This window comes from Poromitra crassiceps (genome assembly GCF_964638095.1).
Source record: "Poromitra crassiceps genome assembly, chromosome: 6".
Taxonomy (NCBI): Eukaryota; Metazoa; Chordata; class Actinopteri; order Beryciformes; family Melamphaidae; genus Poromitra; species Poromitra crassiceps.
Window position 1 is genome coordinate 3,037,984 of NC_139627.1, and position 16,404 is coordinate 3,054,387.

Genomic DNA, 16,404 nt, shown 5'->3' on the forward strand with positions numbered 1-16,404 from the left:
AAGATTTAATCTAATACATACCTGTCTGTATGTACAAACTGCATTCGCCACTTATCAGATTGAATGGCAGACATCTTTTCATCAAAAGCTGCAAACTGTAGATGATGAGATAGAAAGAAATCGAGATTTGACAACTTATGACTGCTGGAAGTGAGGAACCCTTTGTTTTCCTGGATGTTCAGCAGTATGTTAGCTTTTGACCAAGAAGCACAAACATCTCACACTAGATTTAGGTGAGCAGTAGACCAGCAGATTTCTTATGGCTTCACCTGAAGAAAGGTACCCATTCTGTATTTTAGGAATCCCATCATCGTCATTGAGATCTTGCGCATGCACGTTTTGGTGGATTTCAACCAAGACGACGACAAACTTTGCACCGTTTAAAATGTCTTTAATGGTTCAGTTGGTATAGGATTTGGAAGCATTAAGTCAAGACATGGTCAGCAGCCATACAAAACCAACTAACTGGTGTCAACCGAGAAGAAAGAAAGTACAAAGGCAACACAAAATAATTCAAAAGGACAACTAGGCAACGGCAGGTCATCACAGTAAAAAGATACACATTTCTAGGCAAACTGAACAGCATAATGAAAATCAAAATCCGGTAGCAAGTTCAATGGTGGTTCTCTCACACGCGCGCGCGCGCGCACACACACACACAAATTCAATGAAGGCTGTAGAACAACCCTGATAGGTAAAATGTACGTAAGACACCTTTTAGAGAGAGAGAGAGAAAAAATGCATAGACAAATTAAGAATGTTTTAAAACAAAAAGTAAACATAATAAAAAGACAAAAGTCTTTGTCATAGGTGGACAGCGTGATTGATCTTTTGTGTGTACATTGAGAGATTGCCGAGGACATTCGAATAGAGGTTATTGCCAACAAGATAATAATGGATAACATTGACCCATACAAAATGATGTTTTTTTACTAAAATATTTTAAAAGAGCTAGTAGCTTCCACAAACGTCAAGAATGTACAAGCGATGGTCATTGTGGCAAGGCTTTTAAGATCCTCATAGATACACTTCAATGAACATGATAAACCACAAGGCAGACATGCTTGGCTTCAAAACATTAAGTTACAATTATTTAAGTTATACAAGTTAACAAACTGTACTTAAAACACATTAAATATTGAGCATGTCACTAGAAAAACAAGTCGGCTTTTGACAAACAAAAATATTCAATTGAACTATTCCAGTTGAGTCAGTTAACACAGAGAAGATATACTTTGTTTCACGCACTTAAATCACCGAAGGAAATAAAGTTGGGATAAAAGTAGTTTCGTTTTGCACCGAACCAAACATAAAATCTCTGTGCTAAAAATTCAGTCAATTTTTTTTGCAAATGTCACACTGCTAACAGTGTATGATATACAATACAGTCAGAAATAGCACACAGTTCTTAAGTTTGGCTCCATGTTTTTAGTTATAGCTAGTTAATTAGAGTCTCTATCCTTATTTTTTAGTGTGAATCAAGAGCCACCTTTGACAACATTACAGGGTGCGCTCGCGTTATAGGCTTTCGTTTTCGCTATCCTCTGGTTCTTCTTTGATGGTGTATTTGAGGGATAGGGAGTCGATCAATTTAAAAAAGAAAAACAATAAATTAGAAATACAGCTCGTCACTCATCAGACACCTTTCATAATCATAATGTTACTTTTATCTTACAGATAAAAAACAACAAAAAATACAATTGGCACAATCAATTCGTTATTGTATTTTACCTACTGTCTGTACAATAAAAAAAGGTTTTACATTTCACAATAACCCAAAAACCTTGTTTTGCCTGGGGATAGTGTGTACATCTGTGTGTCATGTTTACGTCAGGAATCGGCTAGTGTCTTAATTCTTCTGCTCTTCCCGTGAGGGGCGCAGCAGAGTTACACTCCCAACAGCCTATGGTTCAAAAGTAAAGCAGCGAACTAGTGTGACAGAATATGAAAGCCTTTATACACAACAGCTAACTCCAAAACAAATTCAACCCCATCATCAGGTAAGCAGAAATAATAAAAAAAAATCTCTTCCCATAAGGTCATCAATCATGACACTCACTGCTTTGACCAAAACTTATATTTCTCTTTGCTTGAAACAACTGCTCATTGGTCGATTCCTCCAGTGACCAAAGCATTTACCACGTTAACACTACCTAAATCCCCACCACAGACCAAAAAAAAAAAAAAAAATCAACCCCCAACATTTTATACTCAACCACACAATCTGTGAGTGTTTTCGTTGACTGGCTCCGAGGCTCCGGCCCACAGCGTCCCACTCGAGTGCATCTCAGGTGTGCCAGCTTGTATACGGAGGAGTCAGGAAGAAGGAGGCTGGGGGGGGGAGAGAGAGGCAGCAACCTCCTGGTGTCTCTCCCCTGCCTCCTCCATCCTCTCCGGGTGGCTCCTCCTCCTCTCCTGAGCTCAACAGTGTTGTTTGTATTTGTGGCGTTTGGGTTGTTGTGGTCCGCGGGGCGCGACGGTCATGCTGGGTGGGGTGGGGTGCAGTAGGGTGGAGCGGTGGGGTGGGGGGGGGGCCCAGGGTCACTGCCGTCGATCCTCCGTCTCTGACCGTGAGAACGCCATCACCACATCCTCCGCACCTAAAACACAACGGGGTCAATATTAAAAACACGATTAAAAACACGATTTCAGACGGCAGCCCGTCTTTATTGTCACACGAACACACTACAACACATGCATGCGGCCACAACACACACACTCATGCTGACGGTGGCCGGTGAAATATGTCCTCTGCATTTGACCCATCCAGGCTTGTCCTTTCCTCCAGGGGGCAGGCCAGGAGCAGTGGTCGCTATTTCTTTCCAGCGCCCGGGGACCTTCATTGGACCATCATTGGACCAACTTCAGATGTTGTCGTCACTGGTCGGATGACGATCTTCTGCATGTTTTTGGTGGGGGGTTATGTACGGAGGAACGCCCCCGGGGGCCCACAGCGTCCCAGGTGAGAATCGAACCCAGGACCTTCGAGCTGTGAGGCGACAGCGGTTACCACTGCACCACCGTACCGCCCCATATTAAGCCCTCACACTCATGATCCACTGTAAAACTTTTCCTATAGGGAGAGCAGTGTCGCCCAACTCTGCGGCAGGGCTACTCTTGGCGTCATGCGGCGCTCAAATTTGCCACCGCGCGCTGCACTCAAACCTCTAATTATTTAAACTTTGACCTAGTAAACCAACGCTGACCCCCTGATCATGAGTGCAACCGATCTCGCCTAGCAACAGCTACTGCTGCTCCCCGCTCTGCCTCACGGTGAGATAAGAGAAGATGGCTTATCATGTGAAGGCAGCTTTAGGTGAGTCTGCAGCGACGGCACTCAAACACTCAACAGTTTATCGTCTCTCAATGGAATTATATGGTGATAATATGGTGATTTGGAGATAGCGCCTAAGACATCAAAAAGGGGCATTACGCATAAAGAATCCCATTTACTCAAACAATCTGGGAATGGGGGCTATTAAGCGCAAGTAAAAGTTCCAAAGCCAAAACAAATTATGAACCAAATTTTCTGAAATGCCGGAAAGATTGTGTCCAGTCTTATTTGCAGGCTGTCATGTCATTTACATACTTTTAGTTGCATGTGTCAAAGAGGAAAAATCCACAATATATGCTACTATTCCAGTTTATTTACTCAATATGTCCATTCAGTAGGCTGTCAGTTCATTTGTTTGAGGTTGGGATAGACCAGGGTCAACTAAAGCTGCCTTTTGATGACCAACTTCAGTGCAGATTGCAGAACAGATTAATATGTACTTTTATGACAAACAGGAAATGTCTCATTGTCTGATAGCTTTCAGCCTTTACAACAATACTAGGTGTGACCTGGCCTTTCTGTCCACACTGAAGTCTGAAGACTATCAGTGAACATCCAGTCACTCTGACAGAGAAGTAATGACACTTAGATCAATCATTACAGTCAGTTACTACAGAGCCAAGAGGGAATATACTGCCATGAGAATTGTTGTGGTGAACACAGGTAATGTCATCTTCTGCCACGTTCACCACCACAGAGCCTGAAGGAAGGATGACGAAGACACACAGAGAGCATCCTGCTCTGCCCTGATCACATTTAGATCCCAGGCCAAGGGACAAGTCAATATCCACTGCTCTTCCAGGAGGTGTGGGATATCTGTGGATAACCAATACTATAGTGCAGCTGATCTGACCGATCTCGCTAAGCTGCGGGGAAAAGACAAATCAATAAGCCCAAAGACAGTCTCCAAGATCTTCACCAAGTCTGGTTTCTTCCTGTTCCCTTTGTGCTTCACTCACTTCTACCACATTAGCAAAGACCAACTCATAATTACAGTCTAATCTGAGTTGAGTCAACGAATGAATCCTGACAGAGTTATCAGCTCAGCTGGCTACTATTTAACATGGGAGTATCCATTAGTCTATTGCTAACGCTACCTGTGATTCATCAAGTCTTGCCATGTGGCAGTGCGGTCCTTGTCGTTCTGTTTTATTACACAAATGAGGACCACTTTTTTCTGAAAATCGTGTAAAAAACAAAACAAAAAAGCATTTACGCTTCGGAAATCATAAAAGTGGTCCTCATTTGTGAAGATCATCTTGCTGAACACAAAGTTTGCTGTTTCATAAACTTGTGTTAACCACAGACCTTATTTCAAACATTTAACAAAAAATCCCATGCAAAAATCCCATTGATTTACGTAGGAACCGGAAGTCAAGTCAAGTCAAGTTTATTTGTATAGCCCTAATTCACAAGCATGTCTCAGAGGGCTTCACAGAAAATATGTCTAGCTAATTCTAGCTGACACAACAGTAGCAAATTACAGTAGTAATAATAACACATTGAACAATCATATGATAGAGAAATATAGAAAACAAATATAGATAGAATGGGTGCCATGCTTTAGGGTAGAATGGGTGCCATGCTTTAGAATAGTGGGGGAATAATGGGGGAGGAGAGATCAGGAAAGGGAGGAGGTGGGGAGGGTGCAGCGGAAGTGCTAACGTCCAGGTCTTCTGGACTCATTCCTGCTATACTCCATTGAAACCACTATTGCACCGTCATGCTTGGCAGCCTGGTGAGATGCATTTGCCTTTTGGAAATGGTGATGAATTTTTGGCCTGAGAACTGCCAGCAAATTGCTGGTCTGCTGCTCAAACCCTTTGGTCTTTATCGATGAAAAACACCCCACTCAGAAGCCAGAGTGAGGAAATGACGGCTAAGTGCAACGGTCTAAAATGATTCTGCAAAAATAAATAAATTGTTATCCCATAAATATCATCAACAACAAAACTCCACACCTCTGCAGAGGGCCGAGGAGTGTTTAAATGGCAGCAACGTATAGCACGTTTGTTGCTATTAAAAAAAACCTCTCTGCTGCACAGCCCTCAACTGCTTGTTAGATTTAATTATTGTTGTGGAGAAATGAAAGTAGGCCAGCAGGGACTGTGTATTTGGCACAATGGGCAGAGCCTCCTCATAGCACAGACAGACCCTCCAAGCAGCCATTTTGTGTTGCATTTGGTTCTCTCTCTACAGGGAAGATCATTAGGACGTTTCAATGCTGCAATCAGGTCAGCGTGAGCTTGAGAAGGTGGAGGAGGTGCCTTCTAATGCAAACTTGCATTCCCTTTCAACTTCCCGCTCCCTTGGGACCTCATTGGCCGACCAAATGAGGCTACGACAAAGAATAAGCCAATAGGCAAATTCCCCACAACAAGGGGGAAATAAATATGGAGTGTTAAAAATGAAAACACAAAGATAACATTCAGCGAACAACAGAAATCCCATCTGCTGTGAGCCAACACATGGTACAATGATGCTTCAACAAGAGTCAATTATGTCATATCACACTACTGCTTATACTACTGCTGAGTTACATGTTGTATGGGGAACTGTGCAATGACAATAAAGGCTATTCTATTCTATTCTATTCTTCTGACTGTTCAAAGCTATGCATGAGTGCAATAACTTAGATCTATCCGTCACAATTAGGCCTGTGACTATATGAAAATATCACAGTGCGATTATCTCGATTTAGAACACGGCTCTCTCGAATACTCGATTCTGATTGGTCAATCAACAATATTCACCGGTCATTATTTCTCGACAACCGACCACTGCTCTGCCACACCTGGTATTAATCAGTTGATAAGAGCCTTTTGTCAGCAACCACTGGCCTACTAATTAGGCCAACCAGTTGCAGCTGTGGTGTCTTGTGTGCCAATTACGAATTAAACCACTTTGTGTTGAAAACGCTATTAAAAAATCTATTTGAATAATTATTTTTGTCAGATTATTGAATGATTTAGTTGTAGGCCGTGTTCTAAGCGGGATAATGTATACTGAGCTGGTGATTACTGGAAATAATGACCTTCAGGTGAATGATTAAGCCCTCCGCTGCGCGTCGGGCTCAATCTCACCTGTCGGTCATTATTTCCACAGTAATCACCGGCTCAGTATACATTATCCCTTACATATATTATCCTGAATATCCTATGATGACAACCTTAAAACAGCACGGTAATGTTTCAATGACTTGAAAAAAAATTAATTTATCCTACCAATCACAAGACATCTCTCTTTCCTAAACATATTTTAATGCAAGACTGTATAATTTGTGTACAATATTTACATAAAATATTGACGTTTTGTTACTCGGCCTCCCAACAATTCGGTAATAAAAATGTTATTACAGTTAGTTTTTATTTACGCAATATATAGTAATACGGGTTACTGTGTCATCCTATACGAGGGATCAGCCGAGCAGCATTTTAGTAAACAAACCGCGTCACTGGGTGGCAACGGCAATGGAACCCTATGGAGCCTGGGTTTGAGCGTCTGACTCTAGTCGGCTGACCGTGTTTACAATTTAAAAACTGCGACAGTTCACACAACTTTAACATGACATGCATATATTATACATCAAACTCTTGAGCTAATTCTGCTCTCACTCAGAATGTCAAAATATAACCGATGTGATGTATACTTTTTGAGATATTAACGTTTGTTTGGCACAACTCATACTAGCTAACTGCCGCGGGGTTACGCATTTTTGGGTGGCTGATTCATCCTATAGTCACAATAGAAGCCTGTCTGCGATCCTGCATAGTTGTGTGCTTGTGTTAAGGGAGTTCACCCTGTGTAACTGGAGGACATGTCAGACTCTGTGGAGGAACATGAGCTGGCTGACCGGCAGAAACAAACTCAAAATAAATCCACAGAGCCAAGTTGGATGATGGGAACTAGGGAGAGACAGCAGTCTGCTCCGGCTATATCTGCTTCACTTGAGCACGTTGTGTGAGAGTCATGTCTGGACCTCGCCCTGCCATAAATATCTATTTATCTATAGATCTATAAATATGTATATATCTATAGATATAGATATATAGATACATACACGCGCTCACACACACAAGCTCCAGCCAGCAAGATGAGAATGTCAGGCCCATCCGAGTTGTTGCTTAGCAACGGATCCAAATCAGATTGCATCACTGGATGGCAGCAGGGTGCTACCGCCTATGAGCAAACAGCTGCTGGCTGGTTTCAGTGCTGCTCTCTCTCTCTCTGGCTACCGCCCCTCCCTCCCTGACCCCCTCCTCCCTCTGCCCCTCCCTCCCCGACCCCCTCCTCCCTCTGCCCCTCCCTCCCTGACCCCCTCCTCCCTCTGCCCCTCCCTCCCTGACCCCCTCCTCCCTCTGCCCCTCCCCTCCCTGACCCCCTCCTCCCTCTGCCCCTCCCTCCCTGACCCCCTCCTCCCTCTGCCCCTCCCTCCCTGACCCCCTCCTCCCTCTGCCCCTCCCTCCCTGACCCCCTCCTCCCTCTGCCCCTCCCTCCCTGAACCCCTCCTCCCTCTGCCCCTCCCTCCCTGACCCCCTCCTCCCTCTGCCCCTCCCTCCCTGACCCCCTCCTCCCTCTGCCCTATGGGCCAATAGAAAGAGATCTCTCTTCATCACATTTTAATACCTGTTCCTGGCCATGGATTACATACTATAACAGCAACACGAGCATATCATCCGATTTGTCCTCCGTGAATACTTTGAAATGAAAAAAATGTCTTTTCTCATTCATCACAGCAATTGTCTTTCCAGGGAAGAAAAAACATCCTTGCGGGTAAAATAATAACTATCTCAACATGGGGGGGACGAATATTTTTTCACCTCAAAGAAATAGTGCACAATGGATTGTGAAAGGAAAGCAGCAGGGAGAAAGACAAAAGGAGATATAATAACATAAGCTATGTGCTAGATTCAAACAGAGTCAAAGCTATGTGCCTATAGACGGTTTTCACGGAACTGTGTTGCTAGGGAAGAGTTTGAAACCTATCTTATTTCCTCTCAGTTATTGTACTAACAAACTCTACAACAGGAAGTAAGCTGGGGGCAATTTAGAATCTTTATGTTGACAAGTTGAAACAGTCTCTATATCATGGAGCTACCAGGACAAACGTAATTGTTTAAAATATTAATATAGTACCTGTCCAGTAGTATAATGACCTTTTTTCACTTTCTCTACATCTATTCAACTGAACTAATTCCCAGGCGAGCCACGTTTGTACATGAGGACTTGACATTTCTGACTAGCATCAGATATCAGAATACGCTCGAGGTAAAGGTAGGCTAATATTAGCAAAAACACACACAAAGGTCACACACAGGGAGTTCATAGAGGAAGTTAAAAGCTCCGTGCCAACTAAGGCCTCGAAGAAGCAGACAAGCGGTCAAGTAATGAGTCCGATGTGGCGGTGATGATGTAGTACACAGGTCAAAGGTCACAATCTGTGCGGGGGTCAGCTGAGAGGATAAAGACCCCAGCAGAAACAACAGCAGGGCGGGGTTAAGACGCAGCACGCTCACCAGAACAGCAGCAGGGGCGGGGTTAAGACGCAGCACGCTCACCAGAACAGCAGCAGGGGCGGGGTTAAGACGCAGCACACTCACCAGAACAGCAGCAGGATGGGGGCGGGGTTAAGACGCAGCACGCTCACCACAACAGCAGCAGGGGCGGGGTTAAGACGCAGCACACTCACCAGAACAGCAGCAGGGGCGGGGTTAAGACGCAGCACGCTCACCAGAACAGCAGCAGGGGCGGGGTTAAGACGCAGCACGCTCACCAGAACAGCAGCAGGGGCGGGGTTAAGACGCAGCACGCTCACCAGAACAGCAGCAGGGGCGGGGTTAAGACGCAGCACGCTCACCAGAACAGCAGCAGGGTCGGGGTTAAGACGCAGCACGCTCACCAGAACAACAGCAGGGGCGGGGTTAAGACGCAGCACGCTCACCAGAACAACAGCAGGGGCGGGGTTAAGACGCAGCACGTTCACCAGAACAGCAGCAGGGGCGGGGTTAAGACGCAGCACGCTCACCAGAACAGCAGCAGGGGCGGGGTTAAGACGCAGCACGCTCACCAGAACAGCAGCAGGGGCGGGGTTAAGATGCAGCACGCTCACCAGAACAGCAGCAGGGGCGGGGTTAAGACGCAGCACGCTCACCAGAACAGCAGCAGGGGCGGGGTTAAGACGCAGCATGCTCACCAGAACAGCAGCAGGGGCGGGGTTAAGACACAACACGCTCACCAGAACAGCAGCAGGGGCGGGGTTAAGACGCAGCACGCTCACCAGAACAGCAGCAGGGGCGGGGTTAAGACGCAGCACGCTCACCAGAACAGCAGCAGGGGCGGGGTTAAGACGCAGCACGCTCACCAGAACAGCAGCAGGGGCGGGGTTAAGACGCAGCACGCTCACCACAACAGCAGCAGGGGCGGGGTTAAGACGCAGCACGCTCACCACAACAGCAGCAGGGGCGGGGTTAAGACGCAGCACGCTCACCACAACAGCAGCAGGGGCGGGGTTAAGACGCAGCATGTGTGTGGTCAGTACTTGGCCGCTCATCTGCTTCTTCGAGGCACGCATCCCGGAGCCTTTAACTTCCTCTATGAACCTAGGTCTGAACTAACGATTATTTTCATTATCGATTAATCTGACGATTATTTTCTCGATTAATTGATTAGTTGTCTGGTCTATAAAATGTCAGAAGATGGTGAAAAATATCATTCTGTGTTTCCCAAAGCCTGAGATGACTTCCTCAAAATGTCTTGTTTTGTACACAACCGAAGGATATTCAGTTTACTGTCATAGAGGAGTAAAGAAGCCAGAAAATATTCACTTTTAAGAAGCTGGAATCAGAGAAATTTGACTTTTTTTTAAAAAAAGTGACTCAAAAACGATTAATCGATTATCAAAATAGTTGTTGATTAATTTCCTGTCGATGGAGTAATCGATTAATCGTTGCAGCTCTAGCTACCTTTACCTCAAACGTATTCTGAATTGTAGCCGGTCAGAAATGTCAAGTCTTCTTCATGGACAAACATGGCTCCCCTGGGAATGAGTTTAGTTGAAACTGGCCAGGCACTATCATATTTTAAAACAATTACTTTTTTCATGGTAGCTCCAGCCTCCATGATATAAGCACATAGCATTGACATCGTCATTTTACTTCTATACAGAGCATTGAGCACAGATTGACCATTTCAGAGGCATAGAATTTAAACTACCGGTACTCACATAACAGAATGTCTATCTGTCCAGCAAAAAAAATGTGACTCGACGCAGCTGACGTGAACAGAGCAAGTAGACTATAATGTATATTGTTCTCTCCTCTTTCCCCCTTGCCCTGCTCCTTCCCCACCTCCTCTCCTTCCCTGCTCTCTCCTCCCCCACATTTCCCATTCCCTCCCGACCTCATCACTTTCCTGCTCTCTCCTCTCACATTCCCCATGCTCTCCCTCCCCTGCACCCTTTCCTGATCTCTCCTCCCCCACTATTCTAAAGCATGGCACCCATTCTACGCTAAAGCATGGCACCCATTCTATTCTATATTTCTATATTTCTCTATCATATGATTGTTCAATGTGTTATTATTACTACTGTAATTTGCTACTGTTATGTCAGCTAGAATTAGCTAGACATATTCTCTGTGAAGCCCTCTGAGACATGCTTGTGAATTAGGGCTATACAAATAAACTTGACTTGACTTAGCAGGAAAGAATGAAAGCTATATGCACTACATTCTCTCCATGGGTTAACTTCTAGTCAATGACATCCTAGTGAAATCACACAATTTACTCCTTAAGGCTTAAAATGTAACGCAAATGTAATATGACAATATGAAGATGGCTGGGAAAAAGATGACATTTTCCCTGCTTCAAATTGCAGGATGTCGCTTTGGAGAGAATCTGTGAACACCTGAGCATTTCAAATGAAGTCTATTATATGCAAAATGATAAATAAGTGATTTAAGATTCCACAGAGAATGTCAGATTTCTGCAACACGGTTTGCTACTTCACTTCACATGGTGATAATGAGGTTTAAGCAAATAGCACATTATTTTCTGCCAGTCATTTTTCTCCCCCGGATGGCACGGCGCTCCTTGAAAGATGGATTTAATGAATTTGACATTTTATGGGCCGCTGCACATCACAGGCTAAATGAGCTCAGCTTACCCACTGCAGGCAGGTCCACAACTCATTGAACTATGTCTGTCTACTTGGCTTCTTCTGTACTTCCTATAGAATTCAGGGGTTCCCAAACTTTTCAAACCAAGTACCAATATGTACCAAACCAAATTTCAGACAAAACACACACACACACACACACACACACACACACAACATTAGGCTGTGACAAAGAGGAATATTTTTTCCTCGCCAAAATTCAGCCTAACTTTGGAGTGTTATTTAGCCACCTTCCTGACAAGCTAGCATGACATCGTTGGTAGCAATCAATAAGTCCAGTCCTCTAGTTTCAAAGGATACCAGAAACTTACGATATTTACGAAAATCGGCCCAAGCCTACTCCCCATGTACAGTATACGGTATGTAAAAATTGTTCTGTAAATGCAATGCTCTGGCAGACCATCAGGCGGAGCCTCGCAGACAATGTTTATGACATCATCAGTGATGTCATCATTGACCAAAATCATCTTATGACATCACTGATGATGTCATAGGCACTGATGTCATAGGCATTGTGATGTCATCAGTGATGCGAAGTTGCGCAATTGTGCGCATGCCAATAGAGCAGGTGATTCTGTGCATGCCAATAGAGCAGGCGAGGCCAAGCAGCGACCGAGCTGCGGGCGAGCCTAGGGTTTTGGCCCCAAAGGGGCCGATACCGTGCTTGTATTTTTTTGCATTAATCTTGTGATCAAAGCTCTGGTCAGGGCTGGATCCAATAAAATAATTCAGTTTGAAAATGTATATTAGGTACCGATAGATATTTCAGGGGGGGATATTATGCATTTCTATCCTGAAAGGGAAAATATATACATACACACAAGGACAGTCCGTTGACTCCAGAGACCGTGGTGGAAAACTATCCCTTGACATTTGACTATACAAACACATAGCTGTCAACATATTTGGGATACAGGAGGAAGTTCCTGTGCTTTAGGGTATTGGGTCAGGTAGACAGGGGAATAACAATGTGCAGAAGCTGCAGAGCGTCGAGCTCAGATTTATGCTGCAACAAGGAACAAAATAAGATTAAAAAAAAATCGATCAAACAAACTTGACCCTGGCCAGTGGCCACGTCGCTGAACAAAGACGGGCCGCTTCCTTTTGTGCCACAAGGCTTTGAGTTGAAAAGCCAGGCTTAGAGATGGTGTGATACGGGGATACGGGGATTGTAAAACAGACAAAAAGAAACGAGATGATGTATTGATTGGGCGAGGCAGCAGCCATCTGAAACGAGAGCGGCCATATTTCTGTGAGAAGGGGGAGGGGGGGGGGGGGGGGGGCTGACAGAGATTGGAATATCACACCCTGGCCGTGTAATTAGTACTCCAGGCCCCCTAACGAGACCTGCTCCAATCTAGCAGCGCCGCACGTCGCAACAACACCGCGGACCACTGGGGAGCTCGGCTTTCCTGGGACGACTGTGGTTGCTATGGCAACACCTCCCCATCTCTCTCCTCTGGTGTTGTGGCCCTCAGATGTCCTTCTGGGGGGGGGGGGGGGGGGGGGGGGCGGAGTTAAGTTTCCTCAACGAATGAGACAGGAGAACAAGTCCTGAGGACGGCTGCTTTTATGTGTAGCTATGAGACACCATGTTGTTAGCGCCGACATGATGTCAAAGCAGCAAGTCTCGCATGCGGGAGTTTAAGGAGGAGGAAGAACAGACAAATTCTATAGACGAAACCTCTGTTTTCCCATTAGTCCCACATCTCTCTACCATTATTTCTGTATTCACTTTAAGAGAGACGTGATACATTTATTGCTTTGAATGATCCCAACTGGAGCGTATACACAAAAATAAAATCAATACATGAATAATCCAAGGCCCATGTGATTGGGTTCACACTTCATTTCCTTAATCAGGATAAGATCATGTGTTTTAAACACAGCACACAGAGCGCTGCTCGCCCACTCTCCTCTGTTCCTCTGTTCCTCCAGAATTCACTCTCATCAAGCAGAAAACACAGCAAGAACGCAGGATGGAACAACTGCTCGGCTGCAGCGTCTTTGGCAGACAATTCCTCTTTGGCCCGATTAAAATTGCAAAACAAAATGTCTGCATTTGCATGTATGGTAATCAGCCAATTAAAAGTGAAATAGAAAATCAACGACCCGTAGACTTAAAATAAATACGAGTGGCAGGCTGGGAGTTGAGTTACAGAGTCAGAAGTTGGAGTTGACATTTTGACACTTCCTGGGCTGTGAGGGAATCATTCAAGGTTTGGGCAACATTTCCAAACCAGGCGTGACAAAGCATGTCGACGCACGATGGTGTTGAAATATCCTCTGGTGGATTCAGTGATGCAAGCTTTCTTATCAGTTTATCTAACTGACAGCAGCAGTGATGTTATCCATCTACCTGCTGTTCTGTCTTCAACTATTTACTGTTGCATTTAACATTTGCTCAGTGTGACGCAGACTTCATTTGATATTTTGGAGCAAACAAATTAAACGTAAAAATCAGCGAGTACCTGACTGCGTAAACTGGTGTCGCCTAAGTCAATGTGTGGGATTTACTGAGTTTTGAGTAATTGTACTTGATTCATGGAACAAATATTATATCATTTCAATTATAAGTTAAGGCGGCTTAGGCGGCTAAGGCCAAAGGGGGGGTTAACTTATGAAACAGCTGCAGGAAACTGTTCGTCAAATGACACCAAGGTAAAAAAAAAAAAAAAATTACAATACAAAATGGACAACCTAATTTAAGGGATATGTCGTCCATGATTTAAGGCTTATATCATCCATCTCATAATTGGATTTTTTGGTGTGCCAAAGCCACCTGTCCTTTTCCTGTACAGAAGACAAACAGACTAACAAGGTCTGAGGGCAGAGCGCGTCAAATCCAGGTGGGGGTAATGAAACCAATCAGACAGACAACCTTGGTGTGGTCAACAGTTGTTTTCACAGATGGCTTCTGTCTGGCTGAGGGTCTATTTGGAAAGACAGCAGTCAAACCATGAGAAGACGGTGAGGCACACCAGAGCACAATTCATTTAGCTGTACCCCCTCTGGACTGGATGTCAACTGGTAGAGTAAAAATCCTCAGAAAGCTGAAATGCACCTTCTGGACCAAAACTTTACTTTACAACAACTAACTGCAATTTATACTTTTTCCATGAAACAAATTAATTAAATTCTTATTGGGGTAGTAGTAGCTCAGGAGGTAGAGCTGTCACCTGGGAATCAGAAGGTTCCCGGTTCGAGGCTGGCTCCTCCCCGGCAGCGTGTCGCTGACGAGGTGTCCTTGAGCAAGACAATGAACCCAGACGAGCTGGTTGGCGCCTTCAGGGTTCCTACGGCTTTCAAGCACTTTTCACGCACTTGGAGAGCACAGAGCAGATGGTTGTCCTCATGATGCGGAGTGGAGCAGAGCGGAGCTGAACGGAAAAATGCCCCTTTTCATTTCGGAGCCCGGGTCAGTCAATCTAGCTCTACTGTCTGCTCCGTGTCTTGCGTGAGATGCCAGCAGAAGATAAATATGACGGCGGGATTGTTTCATTTCAGGTATTAAAATATTTTTGGTTTACCTGAGTGATTGTGTAGAAGATCAAACACCAGATTATGTTGAAAATCAAGCCATTTTCAAGGAGTATATTCAAATTCAAGCATCTTCCTAACATTGAAAACATGACAGCTCAAATCAAACATTTTCCAAACTTTCACGACTTTGTATGAACCCTGGCCTTGAATGGTTGTGGATGTGATCTGTGTGAATGGGTGAATGTAGGCATTATAATATATAGTCAATCGCTTTGAGCAGTTGTAACTTGTTAAGACTGGAAAAGCGCTATATAAATGCAGTCCATTTACCATGTAATAATATTTTCACATTGCTATTTCTGCCATTTGAAGTGTGGCCTCCTAGCAAATTAAATTGGACTGACCTACATGCGCTATGCACACAATTACACTTCTTCACACATTACTATGCAATTTGTTATAAACGTTTCCTTTTATCCTGTTTTTTTACGCCATCGCAAAGTCTGAAAGAGATCAAACGGTGTACTCTCCTCTTCATGTAGCAGTTACATGAAAGGTACAGTCGAGGTACAGTTACATTGACTACGTTTACATGCACACAATATTCCGCTTTTTGCCCATATTCGGAAAATGACAATATTTCGACTAAATGAATAATCCACTAATATTCCCGTTTACATGCAGTCGTAGCTCGCCCTCCCCGACACGTGAGGGAGAGGGGGGGAGAGAGAGATGCAGGTAGGCGGAGCCGCAGAGTTTTTCTGTTGAGAATAAACAGAGCAGCACTATTCTTACCAGCATCACTTGGTCCATTTCAGGAGCTTGCTGCTGAAAAGTTTGGTGTTGCGCATCCAAGTCTTTCATAAAAAGTAAGCTAGTAGCCTACGTTATTACCTCGCAAGCAATGCGGACTTCCGTGGGCACTGGGCACTATAGGCTACTCTCTCTCTCTCTCTCTCTTTAAATCGATGTTTCTCATCTCCCGATCAGAAATGTCGGCTTCTCTTTTTGCATGCCAGAGATGATGGATTATTATGATTATATCGCCTGTTCTAGCGCTTTCTAGCACACATCAGTTGACCACAAACAGGCAACATGCATCGCAAACTGCAGTAAAAACCCTGATTGAGACGCATATTCCGAATGCGCTGTATAAATGATCAAAGAATCCTCCGAAAGCCCGAATAATACTGGAATAACCCAGATGTCTTCATCAGAAAATGCTAAATTCGGAAAAAGGGCAAAATCGGAAAATGCAACTGGAATTATGCTGTTTACATGACCCATATCAAATTCAGAATATTGTCATTTTCCGAATAATAGTGGAATATCGTGTGCATGTAAACGTAGTCATTGTAACTGTACCTCAAAGGACGGCCAATGTGCTGATCCCTACCAACCACCGCTGTCCTTC

The 16,404-nt window shown here is 44.4% G+C and overlaps 1 protein-coding gene across 1 annotated transcript in view; it reads right to left on the reverse strand.

Annotated features, from left to right (window-relative positions):
* Nucleotides 1–384: 384 nt before the first annotated feature.
* Nucleotides 385–16,404, reverse strand: part of ctnnbip1 (catenin, beta interacting protein 1) — a 36,047-nt gene continuing 20,027 nt past the window's right edge. Inside the window, exon 4 of the mRNA XM_083638824.1 lies at nt 385–2,600. Coding sequence (XP_083494950.1) covers nt 2,542–2,600 — 59 coding nt within the window. The 3' untranslated portion in view covers nt 385–2,541. The remainder of the gene's footprint in view (nt 2,601–16,404) is intronic.